Below are 14,204 nucleotides of genomic sequence, written 5' to 3' on the forward strand. Positions count from 1 at the left end.
CCACATCCCCAGCCCTATTTTGTATTTTGTTTAGAGACAGGATCTCACTGAATTGCTTAGCACCTGGCTTTTGTTGAGGCTAGCTTTGAACTTGCAATCCTCCTGCCTCAGCCTCCTGAGCCACTGGGATTACAGGTATGTGCCATCACACTGGGCATTTATTTAGGTTTTTAATCAAGAAACCTAAAGCTGCCAATCAGAGCTTCTATCTGGCATGAGATGACCAGGTTAAAACCCTAAGAGTAAAACATAACTTTTAAGTTTTGACTTACACACTCCAACCAAGGGGAGATACGCTGGCCTCAGGCTAGTCATCACAGGTCATAGGTCCACAAGCCAAGTATCATCTTCACAGGTCACAAACAAAATGAGTAATATGTATACACAAAGTGAGTACAGAATACATGTTCCTGTATATTCCAGGGGAGTAATGCCATTTCCCATGAGCATACAATGCAGCAAGGGGCACAAACAAAAAAAGATACCATTCACTAACCCACAAGACAGTGGAAGGAATAAAAGCCCTGTTCCCTGGAATGGAGTGGAGGCTTTGTGGACCAGATGGCATGCAGGCCACACTAGGAACATGAGTGGATATCGAGGCGCATGGGGAGGGATCTTCAGGGTTGGAAAGGACAAAATGAACCAAGACACAGCCACAGACCTACTGACTATTCAGAAGACAGAGGAGTGTTTGTACTGGCTGAGGGATATAATCTAAGAGTTGCGTAAAACAAAGAATAGAAAACCTCTTCTGACAAGAGGGCAAAATACCTTCCTCACAGAGGATCCACATGCTCTCTGTGGAGGTGAAGGAGCTGGGGATCACTCTGCAGGTCACCTCCACCCCAAAGCTCTAGGCTCTTGGAATCAAATCCACTGAATAAGAACCTTCCTTCATGTAAACTGCCTTTTCTCCAAAAAGTAAAATAAAAACACAAGCAAACAAAACAAAACTCAAAAAGAAAAAGAATCAGACCAAGCTTTGACCCCTTGTCCATCACTTGTGTCCCAGCTGTCATGCTAGGGAGACTGGGTCTGCTGTTACTCACACTGGTTCATTACTACGAGGCCTCCAGCATGTCGTGCTCCCAACACAGCTCCCTCAACACAGCAAACACCGCACAACACATACACTCACCCAAACAAAAGGCAGCATCAACTTAAGGATCTCTGATAACCTAGCATACTTGAACCCTTTTTTTTCTGACATATTTACAAAATATCTGCACTCTGTACTGCTATGGAAGCATTACAAATGTAGCATTAGATTCCTCTTCTTGAGGTAGTTCAAAGTCTGGAGATAGCAAATTTACGTATTTTTCTCTACTACCATGGATATGTAGTGATCATAAAAGACCAAAAACCAAATTCCTTCTCCCCTCATTCTAGGAGTACTTTAATTTTCCCCCTCGGATCATAACAAACTAACAACTGAGGGGGAAAAAAAACTGTATATAATCTACATAAAATTTTAAAAACAAACAAAAAGCCAAGAAAAAAAAATCCGTGGAAAACTAATAGTCTAAACTTTGCTACAGACAAAACAAACAAAACAAAACCTCACTTTGTCTACCAAGCATTTTATAAAGTACTAAGTAATTAACAGCTCATAAAAATTGGGGAAATTATTTAGGTGGAGGTAAAATTAACACCAACTCATTCTCTAGCAAATAGCTGTTCTAAAATGCCATATCCACACAGAGAGGTCTGGAGGAACTGTCTGCAGGAGGCTACCTTGTAGGCCAGACCTCTCTCAGGTCTGCTTCATAGGCGCAGGAATGTTGGCAGATGCCTGCTCCAGGTAGGCCAAGGAGCCCTGAGGGACCTCGGCCGGCTTTTTGTGCTGCACATTGATGTCCTCCAGCACCTGCTGCCAATGCCTCAGCTTTGTCAAGTGCTTCTGCACCAGCGCATCTTTCCGCTGCAACTCATTCCTTAGTTCTGAGACGTCCTCTTTGATAACTTGCTCAGGTTTCTGAACAGACAACTGCAATCTTTTTTTTTGTAGAAAAAAAGCATTCTGTCTGTCTTGCAATATCCAGAAACTTCTGGATACACTGATCAACACCAGTTCGAATTTCTTCCTGATCGGTGCCATTGACATAATCCTGACTCACGAGAGAAGCAAAGCAAGCCTCGAAGGACGACTCCAGCTCGTCCACCAAGGTGCTGCTAGAAGTCCTCGGCGCGCCAGGCGCTGCCTGAAGAAGCGAAGCCTGGCCCGGGAGTCCCGGCGGGGGTTGCGGGGGGTGGGGGGAGGCGGAGGCTGCCCAGAGAACATACCACCCAGCGGGGCCGCCTTGTCTGGGGTGGCGGGTCGCCCGCCCACTGCCCATTAGAGCCATTTTAAAATGTAAAACTTGGTGGCATTAGATACATTCACAGTATTGCGCAATGATCCATCACTATCCATTTCCAGAACTTTTTCACTATCCTCAGCGAAGTTCTGTACTTTCCATTCTGTTATCTCCTAACTCCAGTAAACTTTATTCCATTTTCTCTATATATAAATTTGCCAGATCTAGGTACCTGATATAAAAGGAAGCATATAATATTTGTTTTTTTTTTTGTATCTGGCTTATTTCACTTTGCATAACTCTGTATTGTAGCATGTATCATGCCTTCATTCCTTTTTAAGGTAAATAATAGTCCATTGTGTGTGTGTGTATATGTGTGTACATACATATGTGTATGTATTAAATTTTATTTATTAGTTCTAGCAGGCTTCGTTTGTTAGTTTTGTTGTTATGCTTGATTCTTTTTTCCATAGATACTCATGTTATCTGGGGAAAAATAGTTTATTTTTTTACCTTTTATTCTGTATACTTTTTATTTCCTTTTCTCAACTTTTTGCACTAGCTAGGAGTTCAGGTATCATCTTAAATAAGAATGGTGAGAGCAGACATACTTGTGTTATTCTTGATCTTAGGGGAAAGTGAATAATTTCTTATCAATAAGTCTGATATTAGCTGTAGGGTTTTTTTTTTTTTTTTTTTTTTTTTTGGTAGGTGTTTGTTTTAGTTAGCTTTTTAACTGCTGTGACTAAAAGGACTGACCAGAACAACTGTAGAGGAGAAAAGGTTTATTTGGGTACTCATGGTTTCAGAGGTTTCAATCTGTGGATAGCTGACTTCATTCCTCTGGGCTCAAGGTAAGGCAGAACATCATGGCAGTTGAGTGTGGCAGAGGGAAACAGCTCACAGGATGATCAGAAAGCAGAGCAACTCCACTAACTTTATACAAACTATAATCCAAAGCCACGCCCCCAGTATTCCACCTGCTTCAGCCATGCCCTACCTGCCTTCCCTTACCATTCAATTAATTCCATCAGGTGATTGATTTCACTGGTTGGGTTTCTTAACCCAATCATTTCTTCTCTGAATTGCATTGTCTCACAGTTGAGCTTTTGAAGAACACCTCACATTTAGACCATAACAATATTCTTTATCAAATTGAGGACATTCCCCTCTAGTCCTAGTTTGCTGAGATTTTGCACCTCAGTAGCTACAGTAGTCTGTCAAAGTCTTTTTCAGCATCCATCTATATGATCATATGATTTTTTCTTCTTTATCCTCTTGATGTTTTACATTGCTGAATTATAATTATTGATTCTAGAATACAGAACAGCCTTCCATACTTGAAATCAAGTCCCACTAGGTCATGTTGTATATTTTCTTAAAAAATACATTGTTGGATTCTAATTGCTAATATTTTGTTGAAAAATTTTTGCATTTATGTTTATGAAAGATGTCAGTTATTTATTTTCTCCTCTTCCAATGTCTTATGAGCTTTTGGTACTCATGAGTTAAAAGTTCCCTTCTGAGGTAGAAGTTGCTTCTGCTTCTGTTTTCTGGAAGTGATTGGCAGAATTGGTATAATTTCTTCCTTAACTATTTGGTAAAACTCACTAAAGTAACCATCTCTAGGCCTAGTGCTTTTCTGAAAGTTTACTAACTTAATATCCTTGCCTATTCAGATTATCTATTTATCCTGTATGAGTTTTGGTAGTTTGTATCAAGAAATTGATCCATTTTTTTAATTTACTGAATTTGGGTTATAGAGTTGATCATAATATTCCTTTATTATCCTTTTAATGTTCATGAGATGATTAACCCTTTCCCATTCATAATGTTGGCATTATATTAATATTTTTAAATTTTCTGTGTATTTTAATTTTTGACATCTTAAAAATCTTCTCTAACTGGGGAGAGATACCCACCCTAGGGGAAGTCAATTCTTAAAGACAACAAAGGGCTTAGCCAGAAGCATGCCTCTGACCTAAAAGCTAAGCAATCTAGACACCTGACTCCTGTATCTAGAAGGAGTTAATTCTTTTGCTTTAACCATCCTAGGGCAAAGTCTAGGCAAGTATGACTATACCGCAAAGCTTTCTAAAATTATTCAAACTGCATCTAATTATTCTTCCTTGCCTTTCCTTTCCTGTGGAAACTCCAATAAAGGATATAATTTAGGTTTTCCCCTCAATCATGTTTTCTTCCTCTTCACCACCTGAAGTTTCCCCATATACCCCTGTGTGGCATGACATGCCTCACTTCTAGGTCTTTTAATATAATACTTTGTTTTCGTGATTTCTCCTATGTGTCCTCTTGAGTGACCATCACATGGAAGAATACAGAACAGTTGTAATTTGTGAATTTTCTTTTTTCTTTATTAGTACTGCTAGAGGTTTATAATAGCAAGCCTCTTTTAATGTGATCTTTAGTTATTTGTATATCTTCTTTGGAGAAGTAACTAGTCAACATCTTTTATCCATTTATTTTTTGTTTTACTTTTGTTTCATCTTTTTAGTTTTGTTATTTTAACAGTTTGTTATATATTCTAGATACAAGTCTCTTATCAGATATATATTTGCAAAATTTCCTTCCTTTCTGTGGTTTGTGTTTTTGCTCTATGGTATCTTTTGAAACAAAAAGTTCTTAATTTTGATGATGTTCAGTTATTCTATTTTCATTTATTGTTTTTACTTTTGACATAATATCAATGAATCCATAAGTAATTTAAGGTCATGAGGTTATTTATACCTATGATTTCTTTGAATAACTTTATATTTTGCTCTGTAGTTTAGATCTGTTAGCCATTTCGAGTTAATTTTTGTACATATATGAGTTACAGGCCCAGTTTCATTCTTTTTTTTGCATGTGGATATCCAGTTGTCCTCCGTTTTTTGACTAGTATTCGCAATGAAGGGTCTTGGCGCCCTTGCAAATCAGTCGATGGTAAATGTGAAGAGCTTCTGGACTCTCAATTTTAACTGGAATTATTAAAAACTGCTCTATACATAATCTTACATTAAATGAGTAAATTTGCTCTTTATAACTCTATGAGGTGAGCACTGTTCTTACTCCCATTTATCAATGAAGTAGCTGAGACACAGAGTGATTTATCAAAGGCCATACCACTAGTAAGTCAACTAGTAAGTGGCAGAACCAGGATGTAAACCTGGGCTGACTGATTTGAGAGCCTGAGCGCTTAACCACGGTAAGTAAAAGCTAGAAATCTGGACTTCAGAATTCTACTGAAAAGTGTCTTTTAACCAAAGGTAGGGGTAGTGACTGGCTGTAAAACACAACAGGCTTTAGTTGCTGGCTCTATCAGAAATGGACCTGCTGAATCCCTTCCACCCTACAAATTGAGAACTTTCGCTTGCTGTCGATCAAAGCACTGAGTCAGCTTCTGGGTTCCCCGGGCAGAGCCGGCTCTCTGGTAGGTAACCACCTAGGTGCAGAGCGCCGGCCCCGCCCACGGCCCGAGCGTGGCACCCGGGTAACTGTAGAGCGGTGGAGTAGGGAGGGGTGGGCGCTCCCGCGGGAGGCTCCGGGCTTTGGGAAACTCTCGCGGGAAGATGTGTCGTCGCCTCGGTAACGGCGTCGCGGTCGCTGGAAAGATGGCGGGTCGAAATCTTGGTCTCCGGGTCAGTTCACTTCTAGACCTCTGGCTGGTGAATGGGCTGCGGGCATTGAGGACGTCCATCCTCCGTGAACGTGGGATCTGAAAGTCTCTGCCTCTTTTACAGAGACGTAGCGTTCCGGGGACTCCACTGCCGCCGCGTGGGCAGAAACCTGCCACACCTCGACAGGATCTCCTCGCCAGGGAGGAAGAATATAAGTAAGAAATTCGGCGGTGGAGTTTTCTTCTTTGATCCAAACGAGGCTGCTGATGAGTATTTTTTTACTGTTGTCGGCAGAACTTCCGGGACCACCCGCTGTCCAGCATTCCCTTCCCATCATCCCGCTCACCTGCCCCCTCTCTGGACCTCCACCTTAGTTACCCGCCGGTGTCTTACTGAAGTGGGCGGAGATTGAGCCCCAGTGAACGCGTTAGTCGGCGGGAGGGAGTTGTTGAAAGTGGTTAGGATAGCAGGAGTTGCCACGTTGTTTCTAGCGTAGGGTGTTTCGCTTGACTTCGAGTTCCTAGAGTTAACGTTGTGTAAATTTCTTTTAGGCTCGTTTTCTGAATTGAAAGCATATTTCTCAGGGCAACAAGAATTATGTTCTTACCCACATTTGGTGGAGTTAGGGGAGGATTTCCCTTATCTGTTTTCAGTGTCATTGCTGCTTATTGGTCCTGTCCCATTCCTCTCACCATGCCTCAGTTTTCACCCACCAGCTAGGGTATAATCTTTTATTTTCATCATGTCGTTCCATTGCTGTAAGCTCCTCGGCGGTTTCCTTTTGCACTTCAGAAGCTTTGCCATATCTGGTTCTTCCTATCCTTTTATTTGATGTCCCTTCCTCTACCTCTCTTTATCTCCAGCTACCTCTTGTCTGTCTGTATGTCAGTGTCTCTCTTGGCCTAAAACTCTCCAGTTTCACTGGCCTTTATTTCCTCAAACTTTTTTCTTTTCCTTACAGGCAGTCTTACATGCCTTCCACCTATAATGCCCAGAATGCCTTCCTAACCATGCTATACAGACCACCCTGTTGTTCTTTATTTATTGTATTATTGATTTTCTTCCCAATTATAATGTTAAGTGAATTCACTTGTTTACTTTTATAAAATTTCTACTTAACTGGACTGAAAATTCCACTGAAGCAGAAATTTATGTCCATTTTATTTGCCGTCATATACACCCTTACAAAAAAGTATATTTTAACAACTTTTCAGTTTAAAATAATTAAAAAAGTAAAAACAATCTGGCATGTCTTCAGAGTTTTAAACAGTTACCAATCATGTGTAACCAAAAAACTATAAAAAAAAGTCAAAACTGGAGTGTATAGTTTTTAGATGAAGTAGACATAAGCCAACTTGTACAGCAGGTAGAAAGATCAATCCTCTTCCTGTTAAAAAGTGCCTTGTTGTCTTAGTTCAACAAGAGTGTACTTAAACAGCTGAGTATATTGTCCATATACAGTTATCAGCTGGTGCTGGAATCAAAATGGTTATTTTCATTGCCATTCACTAGATAGTATTAAATACCTACTTTGATAAGGTTAATTTGTTTTAGTTATTTGAGAATGTTTTACAGCTGGCTCTGGTGTGTCATTAAGGATATATAGTCCTCATTAAAGTCAGAAATCTATAGGAAATATTCTGTTTTAGTAGGAGTTGTTTAATAGTAAAAGTGGCCAGTTGCTTGTTCTGTTATCTATACTTCAAGGTATGCAAATCTGAGGCATGTGAAGGGAGCAACTCCCTGGTTCTGCCTAAAACTTCTAGAGCATTTCTGGGCCATGCATAAATGTAAAATGTTTGGCAATCCTTATAGGCAAGTTTATAACAGTATTTTGACACCTGTTGTCTTGGTATTAAGCATATTGGTATATATATATTCAATTAGCAGAACATAGCATTTCCCAGTGACCTCAATCCAGAATCTGCTACATTTAAGCTCCTGTCACATAGTTGGAGGAAACCATCTCTATTGGAAAGGCTAGACCAAGGAACATGCTAATCACTCCAGTTGGTAGATTCTCCAAACTTCATGCCTCTATTATAAAACCAGAGAACAAAACAAGATTATATGATAGCTGGTAGAACAAGCCCTCCACCTTATAAATCCCAATTACATAGGATTTATGTATTTTCAGGGAATTAACATCATTATGTATTGAATCTTTTATGAAAATGATACATCTCCATTTACATAGTTTTTAGGTTCATTTAATAATTTATCATTTTACTACATACAAATCTTGCATACAATTTCAGGGTGCCTTACAATTTTGGTTGCTTTGAGTGATTTTTTTTTTAAATGACATTTTCTAGTGGCTTATATATGTGAGAATATTAGTGATTTTTGCATGTTGTATTATATCTAATGTAGACAGAGATCTTCCCCTGCTGAACTTTTTCATTCTACAGAGTCCCGTGAAGTTTTGATGAAGATGGTCATATGCAAATTAAGATAGTTTTGTCCCTTTTATAATTTCTCATATATTGTCTTTTACCTCCTCTGTGTTTAGGGCAATGTAGTATAGAATAGAAAAAGCTTCCTTATTCTGGCTATTAATTTTGAGAAGCCCAGTTTAAAAAAATATTTTTGATTATGAATTCAGTTTCCTCAATGATTATGCATCTATTTAGATGTACTGTTGCTTCTAAAATAAATTTCACTTGATAGTTTTCTAGAAAAGTGTTCATATATGGTTTAAAATGTATTAGCACAAGTTTATTGTATACTCGTAAATCTTGACTATATCTATGACCATATATACATCTATTTTTGGAGCTTTTTTAGTGTTTATTTTTTATCTTTTCCTTTTCTATCCATCTTGCCAAGAGATTTATGTATTTTATTGGTATTTTCAGAGAACTAGCTATAATTTTCTTGCTCATCTGTTTTTATATTTGTCCTTATAGAAATATACATTATTCTTATTATGGTAAATTTACTTGTTGAGCTCATTTATTTTGTTCTTTAATAAATATATTTGGGTTTGTAAATTTTGTTTCACTACAGCTTAACTATTCCAGAACCTATTTTTTTGTATATATACACACAAACATATATAATTATATATATATATGTATGTGTGTGTATATATATGCATATACACATATGAATACACACACACACCTATATAATTTCTTTTGTGGTTATTTTAAAATATTATTTTTGCAGTAATTATTTAGGAGTGCTGTTTTAATTTATGTAGGGTTGTTTGTTTACTTTTTTTTTTTTAACTGAAGTTTATTATAAGTGGCACTATGGTCAAAGAATGCTTTTGATACTGATTTTTAAAACTGTTTTGAGACTTGTGGCCACATACATGTTCACTTTTTGTAAATGTGCTATGTGTTCTTGGAAGGACAGTTAGAAATTTTATTTACTATTCATTTTAGTTTAGTTTTCATCATCACCATATTTTGTACTAGCTTTCTTGGTTTCTGTTAGAGGTATATTAAAATAATTATACTTTTAAAAAAATCTTAGAATCGTGGCCATTTTTGTTTAGTATACTTTATTACCTGTTTAAGTTTTGATTCCTTTTGTTATTGTGTAATGTCCATTCTATCTTTTTAATTTCTATTTATTTCTCTCCCAAATTCAGTATTCTTTTGTAATATTTTCTGGGTCTTCCTCAATGATTTCTGTTCTTTCTTCCCCACCCCTTAAATTAAAATTCTAATTAAAGTCCTTTTTTTAGATTGTTTCATTATCTCTTGTTCTTATGGTACAAGATTTTCCTTTTAATTTTTGCATCTCTTTGGTGGCTTGTTTATGTGATTTTTTTTTTCTTTTTGAAGTCATCTTTAGCAGGGTTTGCTTTCTGAGAGAGTCCTGTTCCATATATTCTAGATGAGAAAATATCCATATAGGGTGGTCTTGAATTTACTTTTGTTAGCTAAGAGTTTTCTTTCGTTCCAGGGCAGCTTTCTTCTGTATTAAAATATTGGCAGAGTGTGCCTGAACCATCTGTATAAGATGACTCCACTTATGTGTGTTCCACTTATTCACATGGTAATCTTTTTCCACCATGCCTCTACCTTCATCTCTACTCACGTAAGGTTATGGGTGGAGTTTCTGTAGCATGTGTTTACAGGTGTAGCCCTTCATGACTCATACTCAGCTCTTTGGGCTTCTATTCCTGTTTACTGCTCTCACTTTGAATTGCTGCCTTATTCTTAGTATGTGGGCATATTCCCCTTCTGAGTTTGACCTTTGCAATAGTTACTTCATTACATGTTATCTGGCATTTTCATAGATTGGAATAGAAGTGTAGTCTCAGTCATCTCTATCAGTTATATTGTTTGAAGCTTATATTTAAGTCTTTCTGATTCTTATTAGGAAAATTGGAAAATCAGATAATGGCACCTTAAATGCAACTTGAAGTCTTAGATATTTTTCTTTTGACCATGTAATCTCAAGATATAAAAGTATTTCTTAAAACACCACACTATTGGGGTAGGATTGTAGCTCAGTGGTAGAGCACTTGCCTAGTACATGTGAGGTACTGGGTTTGATCCTAGCACCTCATAAAAATAAACAAATAAAATAAAGGTATTGTATCCATTTTAAAAATCAAACTGTTTTAAGAAAGAATATGGTACTACCCTCTCCTATTTCCTGAGAGCTATGGTTATAAGTGGTTGTTACTTCTGATTCACATAAATAAGAAAAATTCCTCCACATATCTTCCTCATATAGTTTCAAAAGAGCCTACAGGTCTAGAACTATGACCTTTTCAAAAGGAGAAAACAGTTATATGGTTTTGAAGGTGTTTATTGTGGTGTTTATCTGTAATAGTGAAAAAGGGACTTGAACTCATTGAGCAGAATTTAGCACATGCTAACTGAAATTCATTGGAATATTGTGAGCCATTTCAATGCCAAAACTTATGTAGAGATAAACATATTCTCTCTGTCTTGCTGTGGGAAAACAGCACAGTATTGGGCTAGGGTTGTGGCTTAAAACACCTTTCTTAAAACACCACACTATTGGGCTAGGGTTGTGGCTCAGTGGTATGGTATACATACAAAATTGTATGTATACCATAGATGAAAATTGGAAAGGAATATTAAAACTGGATGATGGTGGTAGTAGGATTATGAAATTTTTTTCCTTTAAAAACAATTTTCTTCAATGATATTGTCATTCTTGTGGTATTGATTAGACCAAGTAAGTAGTCTTTCTGTTCTTTGCTAGATTTCTAATAGACTGATGGGAAAAAGGAGTTGCAAAGGGAGGTCTTTTATTAATTCCTTTTATTTCTGATGAAGTTGATATTGCAGTATGTGGCTGAGTTGTAAGCCATGTTTAGACTGCTCACTAACCCTGAGATTTAGCTCCCCAGTCACAGCAGCACTTCAGACCACAGCCAGCCTCCTCTACCTGGTCCACACCCATCCTCAGATGGAGCAGGGCGGATCTCTAAAGCAGCAAGTTTGTAATTTGTATTCCTTAAAGATAGGCCATGCCCAAGAGGATGACTAGTTAAACTCTGTTAGTTTTCCCACTTTATTCTTCCTGAATTTATTAGATATATTATTTCACCTGGAATAAGGGCTACAGAAAGGCCAGTACTTAGTGTGTTTAAGTTTCTACCACAAAGGAGGGAGAATCATGGAGGGTTGGGGATAAGTTCCAATTGCTGTGATCATTTTAGGGTATAAATGTCATGTATATGTTCTAACATTTGTTGATTAGGTCATTTTCTAAAGTGTAATTGCTGAAGTTAAATTTTTAAAATTTCATTAGAATTTCAATATAACCCAGTTATTGACTTATTTTCTCTTTTTAGGCGTTTAAATGCAGAATTGGAGGCAAAAACAGCTGACCTGGTTCGACAAGCTGAGGAAGTAATAGTAAGTAGATATATATTTATTAATAATTTCAGGTAAGTGCTCATTTAACTTTTTAATATGATGTATAGCATGTGCTCAAAAAAGTAGCCAAAGGATTATATTCAACTCAATGAATGATCACAAACTGAATGTGAATATATTTGCACAAGAATAGGTATGTGTACATGTATTTGGGTAATCATACATTTTCTAAAAGCCATAAGAGTGTTTTCCATTTAGATGCTCCAGTCCTTAACAAGAACACTAATATTTAACAATCTTTTCTAGTACCAAAAAATTAGTATTTGAGAGTAGCTATGTAGAATTAACACTAATAATTCAGTAAGGATAGAAATAAGTGATCTCTAGAGTAAAGTTGTAACCATTATTACAAATATTCAGATGAGAATTTGTTTCTTAAATTCTGCCATTGAATCTAGCCCCACTGAGATTCTTGGGTCTAGATTTGAATTGCATTTATATATAGGGAAAATGCTGTGAGGTTATATTTAAGCATATTATTCATCATTCTGGTACCAGATTGGATATTCCTACTTTAAACATTCCTCCTTAAGCATTAGCATTCCTATTTTTAATTGATAGGATGGAATAGCCCTCCTTAGAGGAGCAAAGTAGCTGCTTTCAGACTTACCACTTCTTACCCAAATTTAAGTATAATTCTTCCTTTAATCCCCTTCTCCCTGGCTTCAAAAATGGAATTGATGGAGGAAGGGAAAGAAATCTAGCAATATTTTAATGCCCTATACAAATCCATTATTTATTAATTTAGGAATAAGGAATGTATCATAACATTTGAAGTAATAGATAATGGTTACAGGTAATTAAATATTTTACTAAATTTTCCTTTTTTAATTTTGCCAGCATATGAAGAGCAGGGGCATACTTGTACAGAAGGATTGCTTTCTTTTCAGAATTCCCTGAAAAGAACTTTTTTTCCCCAAAAAAGAGCAGGGAAGAAATACTGAAGAAATTTTGGGAAATGGAAAGGGACATTTTCACACCCCCCCCCCCACAGAAACTTACCAAATATAACTTTTGCCATACTAAATTGCTTACTCAACTTTTATTTCTTGATATATATTTGCCAAAGGCTTTTATTCCTGATATTTCATTTTTAGCATCTTCATGGTCATCTCAATATGAAAGTATTACCTGATTTGCGACAAGTTTTCTACCTGTTAAATGGATTTTTTTTTTCATTTCTTGTATCTCTAATTTCCATTGCATGCTACTTAAGATGGAAGACTCTAATGTAGTTGAGGGGAAACAAGAATTGCATATATAGGGGCCTTGCCATTTGTAGTTTTCTGTTTAGATTGACTGTTTTACTGAAGAATAAATGAAAAGTGAAGCCATAATATAACAGACTCTATTTTCATACCATAGCATGTTAAATTCCATATTTTGGTATCCTAAAAAAAAACATGGACAACTCTGAAATGATTAATGTTCAGAGAGGCATTTGAATATATCCTAGTTTGTTGGAATTTTTATTATAACCTGTGACACATCTTTACTCATTTAACTAGAGAGATCAGCAAGAGGTACGAGCCAGGTCTTTTTCAACACAAAATAAATCATATGAAGAGAAAGATGATTTTAATACAAGGTAAGTGACTCAAATTCTCAAATGCCATTGATTGATTTTTAAATTTAGGGATCTATGTGAATCTTTTATTATATAAAATCTTTTTGCATGCAAATATTGAAAGTTTATAATTTGAAGAATAATATGTAAAATAATAATTATGGGCTTAGCTAGTCAGATAAAAGGCAAGCACTTTACCTACTTTGTCATGTAACTGTTCTTTTTCTTTTTTGCTTTTGGTGGTGCTGGGGATTGAACCCAGGGCCTTGTGCATGCAAAGCAAGCACCTTGTCAACTGAGCTATAGCCCCAGCCCTGTCATGTAACTCTTGAAGTATCATTTGCAAATAGACACTATTGTCCTCATTTAAAAATCTTCATTTTAGAGAGGTTCAGCAGCTTGTCCAGTGACACAGAGAAAGTACATCCTTTCCCTGAGAACTGAACTACAGTTGATATTTCTAAACCTGTTCTCACATACTGTATACTACCTTTCTCTTTTAAAATTGCACATGAAGATGAGGTAAAAAAAATAAATTATTAAAGATAATATATATCAAAATTTTTCTCTTGAATTTCATGTGAACTTTTTATCCAAGAAATTAAGAGAACCATAAAATATTTATGACTAAATTTAACAGGAAAAGTATAAAATAAGCAGAGCATTGTGATCTACTTCTATGATCTCAGCTGCTTGGACGTTGAGGCAGGAGGATTGCAAGTTTGAGGGCAGCCTGGCCAACTTAAGGAGCCCTTGTCTGAAAATGTAATTTTTTTTTTTTAAAGGGCTGGGGATACAGCTCAGTGGTAGAAGGCCCTAGGTACAATACCCAGCACTTGTCTTCTAA

The 14,204-nt window shown here is 36.6% G+C and overlaps 1 protein-coding gene and 1 pseudogene across 1 annotated transcript in view; one reads left to right on the forward strand and one right to left on the reverse strand.

The window, feature by feature from the left end:
• Positions 1-1,729: 1,729 nt before the first annotated feature.
• LOC113180041 (mediator of RNA polymerase II transcription subunit 28 pseudogene) lies at positions 1,730-5,102 on the reverse strand (annotated as a pseudogene).
• An 806-nt stretch (positions 5,103-5,908) lies between these two features.
• Tex9 (testis expressed 9) overlaps positions 5,909-14,204 on the forward strand; it is a 41,808-nt gene continuing 33,512 nt past the window's right edge. The window contains exons 1-4 of the mRNA XM_026384908.1: positions 5,909-5,935; positions 6,038-6,129; positions 11,706-11,769; positions 13,299-13,378. Coding sequence (XP_026240693.1) covers positions 5,909-5,935; positions 6,038-6,129; positions 11,706-11,769; positions 13,299-13,378 — 263 coding nt within the window. The remainder of the gene's footprint in view (positions 5,936-6,037; positions 6,130-11,705; positions 11,770-13,298; positions 13,379-14,204) is intronic.

The sequence above is a fragment of the Urocitellus parryii genome, chromosome 6 (assembly GCF_045843805.1).
Source record: "Urocitellus parryii isolate mUroPar1 chromosome 6, mUroPar1.hap1, whole genome shotgun sequence".
NCBI classification, from domain to species: Eukaryota; Metazoa; Chordata; class Mammalia; order Rodentia; family Sciuridae; genus Urocitellus; species Urocitellus parryii.